General features: G+C 34.7%; 3 protein-coding genes and 1 non-coding gene across 5 annotated transcripts in view; all 4 read right to left on the reverse strand.

Annotated features, from left to right (window-relative positions):
* Positions 1-65: 65 nt before the first annotated feature.
* LOC118050878 (probable F-box protein At4g22030) lies at positions 66-1,337 on the reverse strand. Its single transcript, XM_035061348.1, has one exon. The coding sequence runs from the start codon at positions 1,335-1,337 to the stop codon at positions 66-68; it is 1,272 nt and encodes a 423-aa protein (XP_034917239.1).
* Positions 1,338-3,944: 2,607 nt separating this feature from the next.
* LOC118050909 (small nucleolar RNA Z247) lies at positions 3,945-4,083 on the reverse strand. Its single transcript, XR_004687943.1, has one exon. It is a non-coding gene; the product is annotated as a small nucleolar RNA Z247 (small nucleolar RNA).
* Positions 4,084-7,415: 3,332 nt separating this feature from the next.
* Positions 7,416-8,688, reverse strand: LOC118050877 (probable F-box protein At4g22030). The gene is made up of 2 exons (XM_035061347.1): positions 8,150-8,688; positions 7,416-8,097 (listed from the first exon to the last, which is right to left on the reverse strand). Exons 1-2 carry the CDS (start codon positions 8,686-8,688, stop codon positions 7,416-7,418), a joined length of 1,221 nt encoding a protein of 406 aa, XP_034917238.1.
* Positions 8,689-10,515: 1,827 nt separating this feature from the next.
* Positions 10,516-18,569, reverse strand: part of LOC118050904 (peroxisomal membrane protein PMP22-like) — a 56,611-nt gene continuing 48,557 nt past the window's right edge. The window contains exons 1-7 of one of the 2 annotated variants that reach the window (XR_012169623.1): positions 14,228-14,470; positions 13,797-13,895; positions 12,383-12,484; positions 12,111-12,186; positions 11,570-11,640; positions 11,387-11,487; positions 11,003-11,281 (exon numbers count right to left, since the gene is read on the reverse strand). Coding sequence is in view for 1 of the 2 variants with exons in the window: in XM_073408555.1 (XP_073264656.1) it covers positions 10,932-10,997; positions 11,570-11,640; positions 12,111-12,186 (213 nt within the window). In the remaining variant the exon portion in view is untranslated. The other variant, XM_073408555.1, reaches the window with a different exon arrangement.

An 18,569-nucleotide genomic window follows, 5' to 3' on the forward strand; every position in this document is an offset into this window, starting at 1 on the left:
AAAAAGAATCAACAAATCATATTAACAAGGAGGTAGTTGATGATTAAGCTCCCAATTAATTAGCACTAGAAAAGCTTGCTTCCAAATTCCTCTTCAGTATCCTCCTCAATATTTCTTAAAGAAGATGAAACTGCAAGGTTTCTGAGGTCTGATAGGCTCCTGCCTAGCTGTAATGCCACCTTCATTTCATACACGTGTCCATTTTCTCTTCCCCATACATTTGTCTCGTTTATGTTTGACTCTATAGATTCTTCCATGAGCTTAAAGAAACCTGCATTGCTTCTATACATCTCAAATATCATCCCAACTTGGCCTCCATGCTCCACTGCATTCACTACGCTTGCCAAGGCACCGCCAGCAACTCCTAATATCACAGCCCATGGGTTAGTAGCTCCCACGAAAGCTGACCCCAAAGCTCCAAGACCGGTAAGCAGAGGACCAGAAAACGCCAGCACCTTGTGAGCTTTCAAGGCCTTTTCACTCAATCTCAAGTAATCTGCCTTGTCTTTTCTCTTCAAAACCCCAACAATTTCTCTCATTTCATCTTCCAACTCTCTATTCCACCCGTTTCCTTCTATCTTCTTACCAAGCCCTTTCGCTTGTTTTCGCCCTTGTTGAGGCCACCAAACTGCGGGCTCTACACTTGATGGGTATCTTTCAAGCATGGCGCCTAATAATGGAAGTGGATATGCCTTGTCTAAAGCCAGAACATTCTCCGTTGCTTCGTTGACATCACAAACAGTAGGACTGCCAACGGACAACAAAGTTTGAATCTGGCCGTGAAGCTGCTTAAACAACCTAGCAGCATTCCTTTGCTCTTCAGCAAGCTGTGATGGCTGGATCTTATTCATTATCGCCAACACTCCGGTTGCTGCAAGATATAGTATCGTCGAGGATACCTTGAGTCCTGCAAGTGGCTCACCACTTGCACTAGCGGCTGCAAGTCCACACATGGTGGCTGCCGTGAGAGTCATAGCATGAATGGAACTCAAAAGCAGGTGGTTCCAGTTATCTCTTTGCTCTCCGATGTTCTTGTGCATCTCAATTCTGTCTGCCACAGCCTGCATGATTGCGTAAAGCTTGGCAACCACCACTGGATCAGAACTACTGGTCATGGGACCGGTTCCCTTCTCCATTTGTGTAGTTATCGGAATTCCATAACCACCTGATCTAATGCTCAGTTCTTCAATAAAATCTTTGCTAGAAAGCCTTGGCAGAGATACAGGGCCGATGCGGATTTTCTGTCCGTTTATAGTGGCTCTAACTAAACTTTTTTGACCGCAACAAGAGGATGTAGAACCTGAAACCACCATGCCTGAAACTTGAAGACTTGCCATGGTCTTACTATATATATGTCTTTTAAGGAAGTTGTTATCGTGAATGGTATGGTGAAGGCTGGCCTGCGTTAACGTCTCAAGGCTCCGAAGAAATGTGATGTGAAATGAATTGGGTTTGAGGTTCAGCAAGGCATGGTCTTTATACAAGGTGAAGGGTGTGGACCAAGATGTGAAGGAAAAAGTCTAATGGTTGAAACATAGAATTTTGAATAGTTTTCGTGGCTCACAAATTGGATTAGACTATTTCTTATCTTAGGGTTCGGACGTACTGGTTCAAGTCAACAGATGATGGCTATGGCAGACTTTGGGTTTCCTGTGTATGTAAATGACTTTAAAGAGCAACAGACGAGTTTTCTTACATGCCTTCAAGTTGAAACAGACAAACCATCTCAAGATAAAAAATCTCTTATTTATATTTGGCAAGAGGGTCACGGCCTGTTGTAAATGTTTAATCACATAGTGCATACGCATGTAACAACTACCATATTATACCCTTAATAATAATAATAATAATAAATACTCCATAACAAAATTAATTAACATTGTTTTTAGCTAATATTGTGATCACATATTAATTTCTTCAAAACGAGGAGGATATTGTGAATCCAGCCTCGAGACTTTTATTTAGTTATTAATTAACAACATTTTGGAGGAGCTCTCTTTTATTATTTAATTACCCATTATCCATTCACATATACATACATATTTGAATGCCTACTTTTATTATTTGAAAATACTTTATAGTGACTAGCTTGTATAAGGAGTTTAAATATTTCGAACCGATTGTGAGCATCTAACAATCAAAACACTATAGGTTGTCTGTAAATTCTCGACTGTCCTGATCTTCTTCTTCTTCTTCTTAAAAATTTGGAACCGATTGTGTTTCAATAAAACATTCCATCGAACTTAGACTCGCATCTGATAACCATAGTCTATAAGATAAAAATGTTATTAGTTAAATATATTTATAAAAAAATAAAAAATAAAAAATGAAAATAATAAAAAAATCTTACCATATGCTTCATATGCAAAACAAATAGAATAGAGCCACCGGTATACTTGGTAATGGAATCATGAATATGTTGGTGCCGGTTCTCTATACCGGACTGTGACCGTTGAGTGAAACGCACAGACATCATGTGTTGAATGTAGTCCACCCATATAGCCTTTGAGGTATATGGTGGACTTCAATCCTTCCAAATCACCATGTCATTCCAAGTAGGAAGCTCGTTTTCTCTCGCATATGTTTTTTTTGCTTTCTTCTACGCTATGTACAAAAAATCACGTAACCTATAAGTTACCAATAAATTATCTATTAGTAAATGAAAAATAAAATTTTAATATTTAGAATAAAAAAAGTATATTGATTTTGAACTTACCTGGTTGCAGTGTGACTTTCTCAAACCCTCATTGCAACATTATCATCAACTCTTTCCCATTCAAATTTTCTCTTGCAGTAAAAATTGATAAAAGAAAAATTTCAATAATTTCAATAAACTAACAAAATTAACACAATAATAAAATATTTAGGTTACTATTAACCTTAAATCTTGGAAACCATGCATCAATATGTGGTTTCCATTCAGGATATCTGGAAACCTAGCTTCATGGAAACAATGAAATTTTCATTGATGATTTAACTTATGTAATAACGGGCACCTGTAGTTGAGAAAATGGGTGCTGGCCCCCAAACATCTGAATATAATAATTCTAATGGATTCGAAACAGAAATATGTGAATTGGAAAAAGGCAAAGCATGGCTTTTGGCCATTTGACAATGAGAGCAAATAGGATTGGTATTATTGGTAATTGAAAAGGAAACAACTTTATTAATAACCGGGAAAGAAGCATGGCCAAGGCGCCGATGCCACAAAGTAGCAGATATTTTAATAGTAGAAAGAGCTTGCGGCTGAAGATGAGCAAGCGACAATGAAAAATTGTAAAGGCCATTACGAAGTGGACCCCAATGCAAGACGTGCCCCAAGTAGTCCTTTACAAGAAAAAAAGAGGCATGAAACTCAAAGAAAACATTGTTATCTTGACAGAAATGGTGGACAGAAAGAAGATTTTTTTTAATATCAGGAACTAACAGTATTTGATTGAGAGCAAAAGAGTTGGACGGGGAAGATAAAGTGGAGGAACCACTGTGAGTAATTTCCAAACCTGCACCATTTGCTACTTGAATATGATCTGGACCATCACAGTCTTCAGTTTGAAGATGAATGTTGTTCATATCATTTGTAAGATGATGAGTGGCTCCTGTATCAGGATGCCACTCGTGAGCAGCAGGTGGATGGCGAGCAGCAAGAAAAGCATGAGGTGGACGTTGAGTAGATTGATCTTGGTAAGAGAGATCAAAACGATGATAGCATTTCAAGGCATGATGACCCGGTTTGAGGCATACCTGACAGATAAGAGAGGTAGGAGCTCCTGGATCACGGGTGGTTGAGCGACCTCCGCGACTCCTTCCACGATAGGAATTAGTGCGACTGCGGTTAGAGGAAGGATAAAGGTTACCAGGGCGAGATTGGAATGAAGTAGGATATCTGGTTGCCATATTTGCAGAGGCAGTAACCTGAATGGTGTCATGATGCTGATTGATCCGTGACTTAGTAATGAGAAGTAGAGAATAAAGTTCCTCCAAGGTGACAACATCAGAACGAGAGGTAATTGTAGAGACTAAGGAGTCATACTCCCGACCAAGACCAGCAAGGATATAAGTAAGAATTTCATCAGAGGTGAGAGGTTGGCCAGCAAGGGCAAGTTCATCGGACATACGTTTGATGGAAATAAAATAATCTTTAGCATTCATAGCTCCTTTTCTGGCAGTAGCAAGCTGTGTACGAAGTTGAACAGCCTTAACACGTGAGATGGAAGGAAAATTTTGTTGAAGAGCAAACCATACATCCTTGGATGTGGTATATGACATAACCTGAGAGAGAACATCCTCAGTAAGAGAAGTATTGATGATGGCAAGGATTAAAGAATCTTGACGAAGCTAATGCTCATATGCTGGATTTGGGATCATAATGATATCGCCTGTAGTGGGATGAGGAGCTTCTAGCTCCTTTGGAGGCATCGGAATGGTGCCATCAAGATAGCCAAAGACACCTTGAGCACGGAAATATGGGAGGGCCTGAGCTTTCCAAACAGAATAATTTGAGTGATTGAGTTTAACACTGAGGGAAAGGGATAAATGGGAAAGAAAGGTGACTGAGAACGGAGAAGCAATGTGGGGAAGAGTAGTCGAAGAAGAAGAAGCCATCAGATGGGAGAAGAAAAAGAAAATGAATTAGAGAAAGGAAAGGAGAAAGGATCAGACGTTAGTCTTTTAATGGCTGACTGATACCATGTAAAACAAGAAGAAGCTTTAGTAATTCGTTTACTTAATGTTTGTGAATTACAGAGTTGATTAAATAGATTACAGAATAACAACTTATCCTATACATTCTCAGATTTGAATTCAAAAGGCCATGTACATCCTCATGGAACCGATTTACAGATAAGATATATGTTGCAGATGTTTTAAACTTTTGAATCTTTATCTTCATTTGAACTGGTCATGTTGACCTGTTCTTCCACAAATTGAACAAAAATAATGACAAAACAATAATGCAAAAAAAAAAAAAAAGAAGACATAAATAGAGAAGAAAAAGGAATGAAAAATTCTTACCTTTATAGAGTGATAGTTAAAGGATTGTTAAAACACCTGAAAAATAGAAAAATAAGGAGAAAATAAATAAAGACAACACACCTTAGGGTGAGAACAGAAAATGATGCTTGATTTTAGCTCGGGTCACGAACACAAATAAGATTGAAGAAGATGAGAGAAAAATAAAGTATAGATAAAAAAGATTGTTTAATTGCAATGATATATGTTCATCTGGTTAAAATCCATTCAAAATTTAATTTGATTTAAAAATAATTTTATTTTAACTTTTTAAAAAAATCTTAAAGCAATTTTGTTTTGAATTAATTCATTCCAATCTTGATTGTATAGCAGACTTGAAAAATTATAGAGTTGCATAAATAATAAGTCACCTTAAATTTGTAATAACAAACTAAAATAAGTGAGGTTGAGCAGTTTTAGGCAAATGAAAGTAACATGGGTGATGAAAGGAAGGTATAAAGAGTATACATGGTGCAAAATCCTTAAAACGATGAATCAAATAAAGTGAGGGGATAATTATCAGAAATTACATTGAATAAAATAAGATGAGTGGTTAGTTACCGGAAGTTACCTTAAAATTCTATTTAAAAAATAATGCAAGATAGAAGACACAAAAACAACAATAAATTAACAACAATAATTGCTTTACAATTGAATCAAGTTTGCAAAATCTTCAAAACTTATTTATGAGAAGGCTTCTATGTAATCTCGTACGCTAATAACTTGTAAGCAATTGTTAATTCGTCAGCTTGTAATCTTGTAAACTTGTAGTTTCTATTACCACAAAGAAGACACAAATAATATATCGATTCATGTTCTTTTGTCAAGGATTTTCAATGCATGGTTCTAATCAAGATTGTAAAAAATATTTTTTTTGACACAATACGAAAAATACAATGTAAATTTAGATCGTAAAAACATATTGTAAAATCAAATATAATTTTATTTTTATACAAACAACAAGCAATTCCATCAATTAATCAACATATTGTGTACTTGTTTGTGCATAATAAAATCCTACCATGCAAGATCCAAAGGAAAAAAATTGAAAGTGGTTGGTAAGACTCTATGTCGAAGAAAAAATATTGAAAATTAATAGTCATGTCTTCACAACTATACTTCTTTGTTGACTAACATTAGTTCCAATGTTCTCTCCATATGCATGACAATCTGTAGTGTTTCAGTTTATTTGATGTCTTTTGCCTTGATGAATAATACATCACTTTTAGTTATTGTTATGTTTTCTTTTAGATATTGTTATACTTTCATAAGTTTCATATATATTTGTTACAAACAATGAATTTTAACAAGTGGATTAATAAGAAATTGTAGACTTTATATGAATTAAAATCAAAGAATCAAACAATTAAAACTATGATTTTATTTATTTTTAATTTTAAAGTCTAGTATCTTAGACAAGTTATGAGATTTTCTACATAAAAATTGTAAACTTGTTTGAATTTAAGATGCTCATGGTAGCTCCCTCAATTACAATCAACTCAATAATTAATGAATCTATAAATGTTTACAGGTAACTAGTTGAACTAAAAAATAAATTAAATATGTCTAACGTATGTGTATAATTAAATAACTTTTCAAGTAACTGTCTAAAACAAAAATATTGTGTCGAAACACTTTCAGTCCTTTAAAACTTATTTTTATAATTTTTTTTCTTACAGAGAAAAGTGTATTCAGTAAACCAAAATTTTAAAATACAATCAAATAAAAAAATGTTAGATTTTTTTTTTTTCGGAACACACAAACAAATCCTTAATTAATTTCTAATAAGAAAAATCAATTAGACTATTTCAATTGTTGCATTAAATGCAACGTCTAAATTTGGGCGCTTTGACTGGCTGGTTTCTTTGAGCTTCAGCAAGACAAAGACTCCTCCAGAGGACATGAAAAACTTATTTTGTCAATCCTAGCCCTAACAGTGGCAAGTTAATACAATGATTTTACTGGTTAACTCTTCAATCCACAACCAAATCCAAGCTAAATTTAAAATTACATCAAATAAAAATTAATTTGAGAGATTTAAATTAATAAAATTTTAAATTGGAAGCCGATTTATTAACATTGGCCATAACCCAATAAGTCATTGTAAACACTATCTCAAGATGATGTTTACGGCACACCAGCTTCTAATAATAAGAAAATTGTCTTTACTATATAACACTAGGATTAACCGATGATGATGATGATTTAATTAATCATCTTAAAAATTGTCAACCAAGTATACAATAATTAATTAACAAAGTAATAGACACCAAGTATAGTGAAAAAAGGAATCAAAGGCACTATTATTACGATGAACAAAAATCATGTTAGTATATCATATACAAAAAGAATCAACAAATCATATTAACAAGGAGGTAGTTGATGATTAAGCTCCCAATTAATTAGCACTAGAAAAGCTTGCTTCCAAATTCCTCTTCAGTATCCTCCTCAATATTTCTTAAAGAAGATGAAGCTGCAAGGATTCTGAGGTCTGATAGGCTCCTGCCTAGCTGTAATGCCACCTTCATTTCATACACTTGTCCATTTTCTCTTCCCCATACATTTGTCTCGTTTATGTTTGACTCTATAGATTCTTCCATGAGCTTAAAGAAACCTGCATTGCTTCTATACATCTCAAATATCATCCCAACTTGGCCTCCATGCTCCACTGCATTCACTACGCTTGCCAAGGCACCGCCAGCAACTCCTAATATCACAGCCCATGGGTTAGTAGCTCCCACGAAAGCTGACCCCAAAGCTCCAAGACCGGTAAGCAGAGGACCAGAAAACGCCAGCACCTTGTGAGCTTTCAAGGCCTTTTCACTCAATCTCAAGTAATCTGCCTTGTCTTTTCTCTTCAAAACCCCAACAATTTCTCTCATTTCATCTTCCAACTCTCTATTCCACCCGTTTCCTTCTATCTTCTTACCAAGCCCTTTCGCTTGTTTTCGCCCTTGTTGAGGCCACCAAACTGCGGGCTCTACACTTGATGGGTATCTTTCAAGCATGGCGCCTAATAATGGAAGTGGATATGCCTTGTCTAAAGCCAGAACATTCTCCGTTGCTTCGTTGACATCACAAACAGTAGGACTGCCAACGGACAACAAAGTTTGAATCTGGCCGTGAAGCTGCTTAAAACAACCTAGCAGCATTCCTTTGCTCTTCAGCAAGCTGTGATGGCTGGATCTTATTCATTATCGCCAACACTCCGGTTGCTGCAAGATATAGTATCGTCGAGGATACCTTGAGTCCTGCAAGTGGCTCACCACTTGCACTAGCGGCTGCAAGTCCACACATGGTGGCTGCCGTGAGAGTCATAGCATGAATGGAACTCAAAAGCAGGTGGTTCCAGTTATCTCTTTGCTCTCCGATGTTCTTGTGCATCTCAATTCTGTCTGCCACAGCCTCCATGATTGCGTAAAGCTTGGCAACCACCACTGGATCAGAACTACTGGTCATGGGACCGGTTCCCTTCTCCATTTGTGTAGTTATCGGAATTCCATAACCACCTGATCTAATGCTCAGTTCTTCAATAAAATCTTTGCTAGAAAGCCTTGGTAGAGATAGAGGGCCGATCCGGATTTTCGGTCCGTTTATACTGGCTCTAACTAAACTTTTGTGACTGCAACAAGAGGAGGAGGAACCTGAAACCGCCATGCCTGAAACTTGAAGACTTGCCATGGTTGAATCTATCTAGTCTTACTATATATATGTCTTTGAAGGAAGTTGTTGTCGTGAATGGGATGGTGAAGGCTGGCCTGCGTTAACGTCTCAACACTCAGAAGAAATGTGATGTGAAATGAATTGGGTTTGAGGTTCAGCAAGGCTTGGTATTTATACAAGGTGAAGGGTGTGGACCAAGACGTGAAGGAAAAAGTCTAATGGTTGAAACATAGAAGTTTGAATAGGTTTTCGTGGCTCACAAATTCGATTAGACTATTTCTTTGTTAGGGTTCGGACGTACTGGTTCAAGTCAACAGATGGCTATGACAGACTTTGGGTTTCCTGTGTATGAAAATGACTTTCAATTAGCAGCAGACGAGTTCGACGACAGGATAAATATTTTACCGATGGGCTCTGAACAAAAATAATTTGTGGATAAAATTTTTGTTGGTAATTTGTTTTTTTTTTTTGTTGGTAAGTTGGTTAATAATAAATTTATTGTGGATTTTGGGTTTCCTGTGTATGAAAATGACTTTCAATAGCAACAGACGAGTTTTCTTACATGCCTTCAAGTTGAAACAGACAAACCATCCTAAGACAAAAATCTCTTATTTATATTTGGCAAGAGGATCACGGCCTGTTATAAATGTTATTTTAATCACATAGTGCATACGCATATAACGACTACCATATTGTACCCTTAATATACATATACATACATACATACATACATACATACATATATATATATATATATATATATATATATATAGTATTAATATATTACAATTATTGAAAAACATTAAAAAATTTAATTTAATATTTTTAAAAGGAAAATATATTTTTGAAAAATACCTAAATATATATATATTTTTTTAATTTTTGATATCAACATATTAAAACCATAAAAAATTATAAAAATATAATTTTAATAATTTTGAAGTTAAATATATTTTTAAAATACATTAAAATATACTTTGAAACATAAATACAAAACGTTACCAAATCTACCTACAAAAATAGTCTCTTTGATTTACGTGCCATGAACATGCAGATACTTGTCGTTAAATCTCTTCATCATACAGACAGAGAAAACATTAACATTACATGCACACCAGGTGTGGACACCCAAAACATAACAAAATATACTCTCTCTTTTTTTTATTAGAGGAAACTCTATTCCTCGAAAAACATATTTTGTGGGTCCAGGTGAGTGAGTAAAACTCTGGTTGTCCCAGGCTCTTACAAGAGGTGCATGCCCTGACTTGAACTTGAGACCTGTTGTGCAGATTTCAAGCCCTTTACTACCACGCTACGTCGTTCACTGGGGATAACAAAATATACATGTTTTCCATGCAGCACATTGGTGTAATAATTGCGAAGAGAAATTAAAAACAATACCGTCCAATCCATGATGTGAACGTCTTGATCCTGTTACTTGGGAATGTGCAAAGAGCTACAACCTTGGTTAGTTTGTTCTGCTTGTATTTCAGAGACCGACTTTCAAAGTTTGGTTCTTTTCATTGATTTGTAGCTTTCTCCCCTTTGGAGTTGTAAGCTTCATTGAAAGTCATTCCTTGTTGAAAGATAGGTTGATGAGGCCCCTCTTTCCTTTAACATGAGATTTTTAGAAACTGAACTTCTCCGACCACCGCCAGAAAGAAATGTGGTTTAATTAGTGTTCACTTGATATGAGGCTTATATGATTATAGATACTCTGTATTCTCATGCTCTTCTCTCTTCTTTTTTTCTTATGCGCCTAAAGTCCGATATCTCAACCGATTCCAGGTACAAGAAATTATCCAAAGCAGCAAGCAATTACTTGAAACTTGAAAGCCACGAAAGTAGCTATAAAGCTGCAAGATAAATGTTTTTTTATTTCCATATGAATCACAATTTGAATTTTTTTATAGCCACGCCTGATCGACGGACTATGTCATATACACACCCTGCTATAGCAGTAGGAAAAGAGAATTAGTCAGCATAATTAAACAACTCTAGGCGTTGACATTTGGAAGTAAAGGCCATATTATAATGTAATACTAAAAAAGTAAAAAAATCTTGGACTTGCATGCAAGCTTTTCAGATTCTGTCTATCTTGAACAAGAGTGCTGAAGGACGAGATTGTGTCAAGCTTCCCTATGTCAATGTCAGGCCGACATGAGCATATAGTATAGAACAACTGAAATGTAGTAAAATACAGACTAGTCTATCAAATTGGCCCCTATCATTTAAGTTGTAGAGATCACAGGATTGGCTGTTCAACAAGAATTCACACGAAGGAAAGAAATTTGGGGTAAAGCACTCGGTTCATGACACAGAACATACTGAAAATCACAAAAAATCATTCATTAGTAAAGTAAAAAAAACAAAAAACAGAGTGAGAGAGAAGAGATAACATTTCCCAAACAAAATTTCATCAATATCCATCACACATTACACAAATAATTGAAGGCCTAATATTGCTGAGTTTATGGTTGCTCAAAACAATGTGCTAGCCACACACTATGTTCATGCAACAGGAAGCATTATTCATCTTTGGTGATTTCTGTTCTTATGTTAACCTTTGGTCAATGCCATTGACTTTGATCGGAGATTTAGAAATATTCCCCTGAAAATGACATTAAGGAGGAAAAGGAATCCAATCTCATTTTCTGTAAAATTTGATAAAGAAAATTTGAAGTAGAGAAGAGTGGGTTGGAGACGAAGTAAATACCAGCCTACTGCGATAAGGTTGTGGAAAATAACACGAAACTGCAGTGGCATGTACTGGTGATTTACCCACCCAACGACTGGCCAGAACTACGTTTTTTTCATCTATCAAAGTTTCATGACAATGAGTGGATTTTTCTTTTTAATGTAACAAATTGCATTGATTGTAATGAGGAAAGAGCAATACCGTCCATGATGTGAACTGCACTGTTGGGTATTCCTTTTTTAGTTTGGTTTTCACTTGCATCCAGGGTCTTCCTGCATTTCATGTTTCTAGTTAGATGATAAGCAGCAATGATGTGCTTGTTTGTCATGCAACAAACAACTGAATCAATATATCATTTCCTCATGCCTGTATGAAAGTTTTTGTAAAAGTTTTTGTAAACCTAGCCAACGAATGCTTCTTCTGAGCTAACTTCTTTTACAATTTGACAGTTCTTTTGAGTTTAAAATTCATGCATGACTACTTAGAATTGAAAAACAGAACAAAGCTTACATTGGGATTATGATTCTTGAGTAGTGCAAGAAACCAGTTTATATGTTAATCCCTTTGTTTTGCTACAAATTCTTTTCCATGGATATGGACTTATAACTTCACCAATGTAGTTTTTAGTGTGTCATACCACACTTTATGGACATAAGAGCTTAGAAAAGCCAACCCTAAGGTAATCAGATAGGATTGCAGCTTTGCGGAGTTGTGAGTCTAAGATGAGCCGATACAGACTTACCGTCAATAACCATCTCATAATCAATCATGAAAACCAAGTTGTTCCAAGGAGAAGCTGTCAACTGCTCCACAGCCACCTGAAACAATTGGATTCAGCATTTTAGAATGGTTATTTAATTTAGTAGGCATTAAGGGTTACTGAAATATAAAGAACATAATTAAGGTAGAATGAATTGAAAACAGCATTGGTAATATGATAGGAAGGTTACCAATCCACGATAGAAGAGTTATGAGTACAGAATTTTACAATAGAGCCATAAAGGTAGAGCATACCTTCTTGGCAACTGTTGCGGTATCCTTCTTTCCCTATAACATTTTTTCCAGCATTAAATGTAGGAAATGCCCGAATGGTCCCAGATATCCAAACCCAAAAAGCTGCATTTAGCCACGTTAGGGTGGATGATTGTAAAAAGAGAAGAAAAAATGTAACAATAGATACGCAAATGTGAATTAACATACCAGCAGCTGACATGCATACAACTCAGACTATTCACAACTATTTAATGCATTTAAGAACCCAACTTTGCTTTAGTTTATGCATGCTACCAGGGAATCACTATTTGGCTTTGCTATGGTCAATTCAACTACAATTGAAACTGAAAACACGGACTGAAAGACCAGATTCATGGAATGAAATATAGGTAGATTTCATCATTTCGGTGTGCAAAATGCTTGTTAGATGCATTTCTTGGTATTTAGCAGGAAGTGATCAAAGTTAAACAACAGGATAAAAAGTTCATAAGTAGCAAGAAATAAATGGCAGCATTGTTTTACAATTAAAAATCAGACAGGAGTATGATCATAAGTGACAAAGGAGGAGTAATGCCTTCGAAGCACTTGGAATTGGTATAAAAATCTCACTGCTCCACAAGTATTGTAAATCTGAGCAGATTTTGTGGTTGATCTAACCCTGTTTGTTTTTACATTTCAAAAGTGCTTTTGAAAAAATTAAAACATTTTTATTTTTTTTCTTTGCTTCAAATTAATATGTTTTTAGATCATTTTGATGCATTAATATCAAAAATAATTTTTTAAAAAAATAAAATAATATATTATTTTGATTACATTTATGAGTAAAAACACTTTGAAAAGCAACCACAACCACACTTTTAAACAGGTTAGTAACATCAGCTTCTCTACAGTTTGCTTATGTTTGTACAGGTATTGTGAACAAAGGCAAATTAGTGTAGAGAAACAAATACCAAAACTCCCCATCCCTCCCCATGGATTCGTGGTTTTTCAATCACAATTTCCTTTCTATGTTTGCAACAGTTCTTAACTATTTGATACATATCCACCAAGCAATATACTCCCATTTTCCAGAAATAATATGATTCAACTTCGAAACAGAAGAAACAATTTACAAACCAGTGCAAAGTTGTGAATCCTCTATCACAGTATACCAGTCTACAACTAAGAGCAATTCCCTGAAATAAGTCGACTTCATTGAACTGATAATCCAAACTTCCACCAAAGTCTCAGCTTTCCTATTATTTCCTATCAATAGAATTTGGCCTACTCCTGAGTCCTAACACATAAATTGCTAAGATTCCGATCAATGAAGTTACAGTATTCTACAACAAAAATCAAAGGGAAAAAGAAACTGGAACCAATAAAACTCACACTGCTCACTCACAGTTCATTGGAAAACGAATTGAAGGTAACGAAATGAGAAAGAAGCTTATACCACTTTGAGCAAAATCCTTTTAATTTGAAGTTTCTGTATGCCAGAGAGTTTCTGTGCTACTATGTCACTGACAGCTGACAACACCCCTGTTGTAATTGCCTGCATTACACAAATATTTCTTACAAAATCCGATCATATTACAAATTCAAAAAGGTCATTCATTTACAAATGTGGATCTCAATTTTTCATAACACAAATGCAATCATCAAGAGGGTAGTTGACCTCAATTCCCCATCTTAAGAAAAAACCCAAAAAATTGAAAAGATCCAAACTTTCATCACATTCTTCCCTCAATCAAATACCCCATAAAAAATGAAGCCCAAAAAAATTGAAAAAACTAGTAAAAAATTCAAACTTCAATCACTTCCTTCCTCAATCAAAAACAAATCCAAAACAAACAAAAAAACACATAACAAAGAAAGAGATTTGACATCAAATATATAACTTAGTCCTCAAGGGGTGCTGTTGAAGTTGTAACAAGTACTGTTGCAGTCCTCCCTTCGCTACTGACCCCATTTTTTATATTACATTTGCCTGTAAAATTGAGCAAGAAAGACTCAACCTTCTGTACTAATCACTCTCACCCAACTTCCTCTCGTTAACTTGACCAGTGACTCGCTCTAAAAAATATCAGACAAAGACATAAGAAAGTGACAAGTGGGAAGTTAGAGCTGTCGTAGGTGTCGCACCCGACATCGCGGCGGCCCTAAAAAAAATTAATTCTCTTGATTATTATGGAAAAAGAACAGATTTCTGGCATCCGGTTCTTTTAAGGAAAAATGTCTCGTTTGAGGAGTCGCCACCTAGTATTATGGTCACTAGGAACCCTAACTGGTCAACAGAGATTCTATGGCTCGGGATTGGTTACATAAAAGGGAAGATATTATCACCCCTTAAACGTTCTGCCTAAGGCAGACTGCATTGTTGGTTTTGTCTTAAATTGCTAAATATTTATTAATTTATGCTGTGATGATTTGTTTACAATATTCCTGACTCTGGCGCCAGTAAATATTCGAGCTTGAATAATTCCAACTCTAGCGTTGGTAAAAATTCATAGTTACGAAAAAAAATTAGATCAATATTTTTTTATTCCCTACTCTAGCATCCGTGAATAAATAAATAAAAACAAATTTATTTTTACGCATGCACATATTTTTTATTTATCTGGCTAAATAAAATAAAATACAACGAATAAAAATAATATACATTTAAACCGGTATTTTTATTCCTGACTCTGGCGTCAGTGAATAAACCAACAAATTTACATTATTTTTAATCATGCATACACATTTTTTATTCTTTCAACTTTTTTTGTTTTTTCTATTTTTTATTTATTTTTTTATTTTTTTGGGCTGGACCGAGTAGGCCTCGCCGGGTCATTGGCCCAGCCAGTGACCCCGGTTGGTTAAGAAATCACAGTACAAGCACAATTAAAATTACTGATGTAAACTGTATTTGCATGCACAACGTGAATTAAAATGCAAATACAAAAGAGAAGGGAAACCGGGAGCTTACCTGGAGCAGCCGTGCGTGAAGATGAAGACGAAGGTGACGACCGGGCGGTGTCTTCTCCCTCCTTGCTTCTTGTCAGTTTTTTCGTTCTTTTTCGTTTGTCCCCCAGTTCTTCGTGAATTGTTTTGTTCTCGGTGTTTCTGCCTTTTTTTGTTCGCTTCCCCTCCGGTCTTCCTCTTCGTTTTTTTTGTCTCTGTTTCGTCCCAAAAATCCCCTGTTTTCGTCTATGTCCAGGCTTCCTCTTGTCTTCGGTTCCCAAAATCCTCCTCTGTTCTGGGTCTGTTTCGTCAGCTTCCCCGTTGTGTTCTGTTTCTTCCCGTCTCTATTTCCAGTGTTTTTTTCTCGTTTTTTTTTTTGCCGTCTGTGGTTGCTCTGTTTCGTTCGTTCTCTGTGATTCCCCCGGTTCTATCTTTTTCTCGGGTCTGCTCTTTTTTTTTCTTTCTTTTTCCTCAGTTCTGTCTCTTCCCCTTAGTCTCCTCCCATGTTTTCGTTTCTTCTCCCCCAGTCTACTGGTTTTTTCACCCTCAGTTCTGTCCCTCTCCCTGTCTTTCCCCCCTCGTTTTTTTCTGCTTTTTCCTTTGTTGTGCTCCTCTTTATAAGCAACCGAGCAACCTTACACCTCCTAGCATGCATTAATGGCACATCGTGGGCAAAAACGTTGCCACGTTCTCTGCCGTTTCTGTTGAGTCGGGATGGAGGAGATGAACAGTGGGGTGTTTAATGGCCATTTGCATTTTGTCCTTGAAGCCTGAAATCATGCAATAATGCCCCTGGATACAATTGTAATTGGATCCCTTTATTTCGGCCTTTTTTTAAAACATTCCTTGGACTCTAATCTATTGCCATTTTGCCCCCAATTAACCCCAAACTTTGATAATTCTTCAATTAAGTCCCTGATTTCATTAATTCAATTAAATCCAAGTCCAATTAAGTCTCCAAACTTATCAATTCTCCAATTAAACCCTTAATTAAATTAATTCCAAGCTCAATTAAGTCTCAAAACTTATGAATTCTCCAATTAAGCCCTTAATTGGATTAATTAAATTAATTTCAAGCTCAATTAAGTCTCAAAACTTATCAATTCTCCAATTAAACCCTTAATTAAATTAATTCCAAGCTCAATTAAGTCTCAAAACTTATGAATTCTCCAATTAAGCCCTTAATTGGATTAATTAAATTAATTTCAAGCTCAATTAAGTCTCAAAACTTATCAATTCTCCAATTAAACCCTTAATTGTATTAATTAAATTAAGTCCAAGCTCAATTAAGTCTCACAACTTATTAATTCTCCAATTAAATCCTTGATTGGATGAATTCCATTAATTTTAAAGCTTAATTAGATTAATTTCCAAAGTTTTAATTAAACTCCAAAAACTTCCAATCATATTGCCATTAACCCAAATTTTAATTCATTCATCATTTATTTCATTTTACTTGTTTTTGATCAATTTTTTTTCATCAATTTTTTTTATCCTTTTCAGTAAATAAAATAAAAATAAAATGGTCAAAAATTGGGTTATGACAGTAGGTGTCAGGTAGAACTTGATTGGGAGTGTTAGTTATATTATTTTTTAAAATATATTTTATTTTAAAAATATATTAAAATAATATTTTTTTATTTTTTTAAAAATAATTTTTCATATAGAATATTAAAAATATCTAAAATTTAAAAATAAATAATATTAATTAAAAAAATAAAATAAAATTTAAATTTTATTAACATATATATATTATATATATATATTATAAAAAGATTAGTGTCTGATGCTTGGCTGAGAAAGGACTGCCAATTGTGACATGAGCTCCAAGGGTTTGAGTCGTTTGACTATATTCATGACAACATGGAAATATCAATATAAACTGCAACCTTATCGCAAATTGTTTACTTGGTCAAGATAGTGATTTGCTAACCCCCTCCATTTTTTTTATGAACGAGAACTTGAAAATGTCAAATTATTGCGATTTAATTTCATTATAATAACTATAACTTTTTGTCTATCAGCATCTTGATTGTAAGAATTAAGAGTTTCCTATATTACTTTGTATTATTTTTAGAGAATAAATAAAGATATTTTTACAATGGAATTATAATTTAATTCGTACCCGCAAAAAATATTAAACAAACTTTTTTTTTTATTTGGTTTAGCAATCATGTAGTATTTATGACAATTTATAATTATCAATACTTACAGCATTAAAAAATAAACAAATATAAAAAGAAAAAAATCACATTTAATCTATGAAAAAATATAAGAATTTATTTTTCTTTCGTATGTCTATCTTTCTTATAATTATGCAAATATTAGTTAAGTAAATCAAGTCTATTTTTTTTATTAAAAATATATTGTATGTATCAAGATTCAAGAATTCATATATATATATATATATATGATTGAGGTTAAGGGTAAAGAAAAATCAAACTTTACCACATTTGATAGTAAGGAGTTCTGATATTATTTAGATTTATTTTTGAACAAATCAATAATTATATATATTATCTAGGTCATGTCACTAAACAAGCAGAATTGATCAGATCATTATATAATTCCACTACTTGTTATATATAGACAAGAAGAATCTTGCATGAGCAATGATGTCAAGAAATTGAGAAAACATATATTATAACAACAGAATTGATCAATTTAAATGGTAATAACGTAGGTTGATCAAGTTTTACAATGTCTCGCCTAAGACCCAGTAAAGCTATATAGGCTGAAGGGTGAATTTTGAAGGAGACAAAGTTTTCAAGAGGGTGAATGGGTCCGGTCGGGCGCCATTATGCCTCGTCAACTAAGTCATGCATGCAGCGGTCAATTCAACCCGTAAGACCTTTTCTTTTTCAGTTATGTTCGTTACTATAAAAACCTTTCACTGCCTCCCTCCATTTTCATCATCAACCTCTGAATTCTCATCCTACATATCACAAACATATTAGAGAAGCCAAAGAAATTAGAAAGCCGACACATTTTCTCAAAAAAGAAAAGGGAAATCCATATACATTAATATGGCCTCTTTACAAGCTTCAAGCTTTCTTGTCTCTTGTAATTGTTCAACAAGAATCAATGCTGCCATTTCTGTACCTAAGCTCCCAGGAATTCGTATTTCAGTTCCAAGAAATGCATTAAATGTAGTTGAGGAACTGAATTTAAGAGATGGGCTCAAAAGTACAATCCCAATAGAGAAGAATACTGCCACTAACACAAGAATTGATCAAGAACCAACAACTACTAGAGCAACAGTCAAGCTTTATGCCATCTTGGA

This window comes from Populus alba, chromosome 4 (genome assembly GCF_005239225.2).
Source record: "Populus alba chromosome 4, ASM523922v2, whole genome shotgun sequence".
In the NCBI taxonomy this organism is placed as follows: Eukaryota; Viridiplantae; Streptophyta; class Magnoliopsida; order Malpighiales; family Salicaceae; genus Populus; species Populus alba.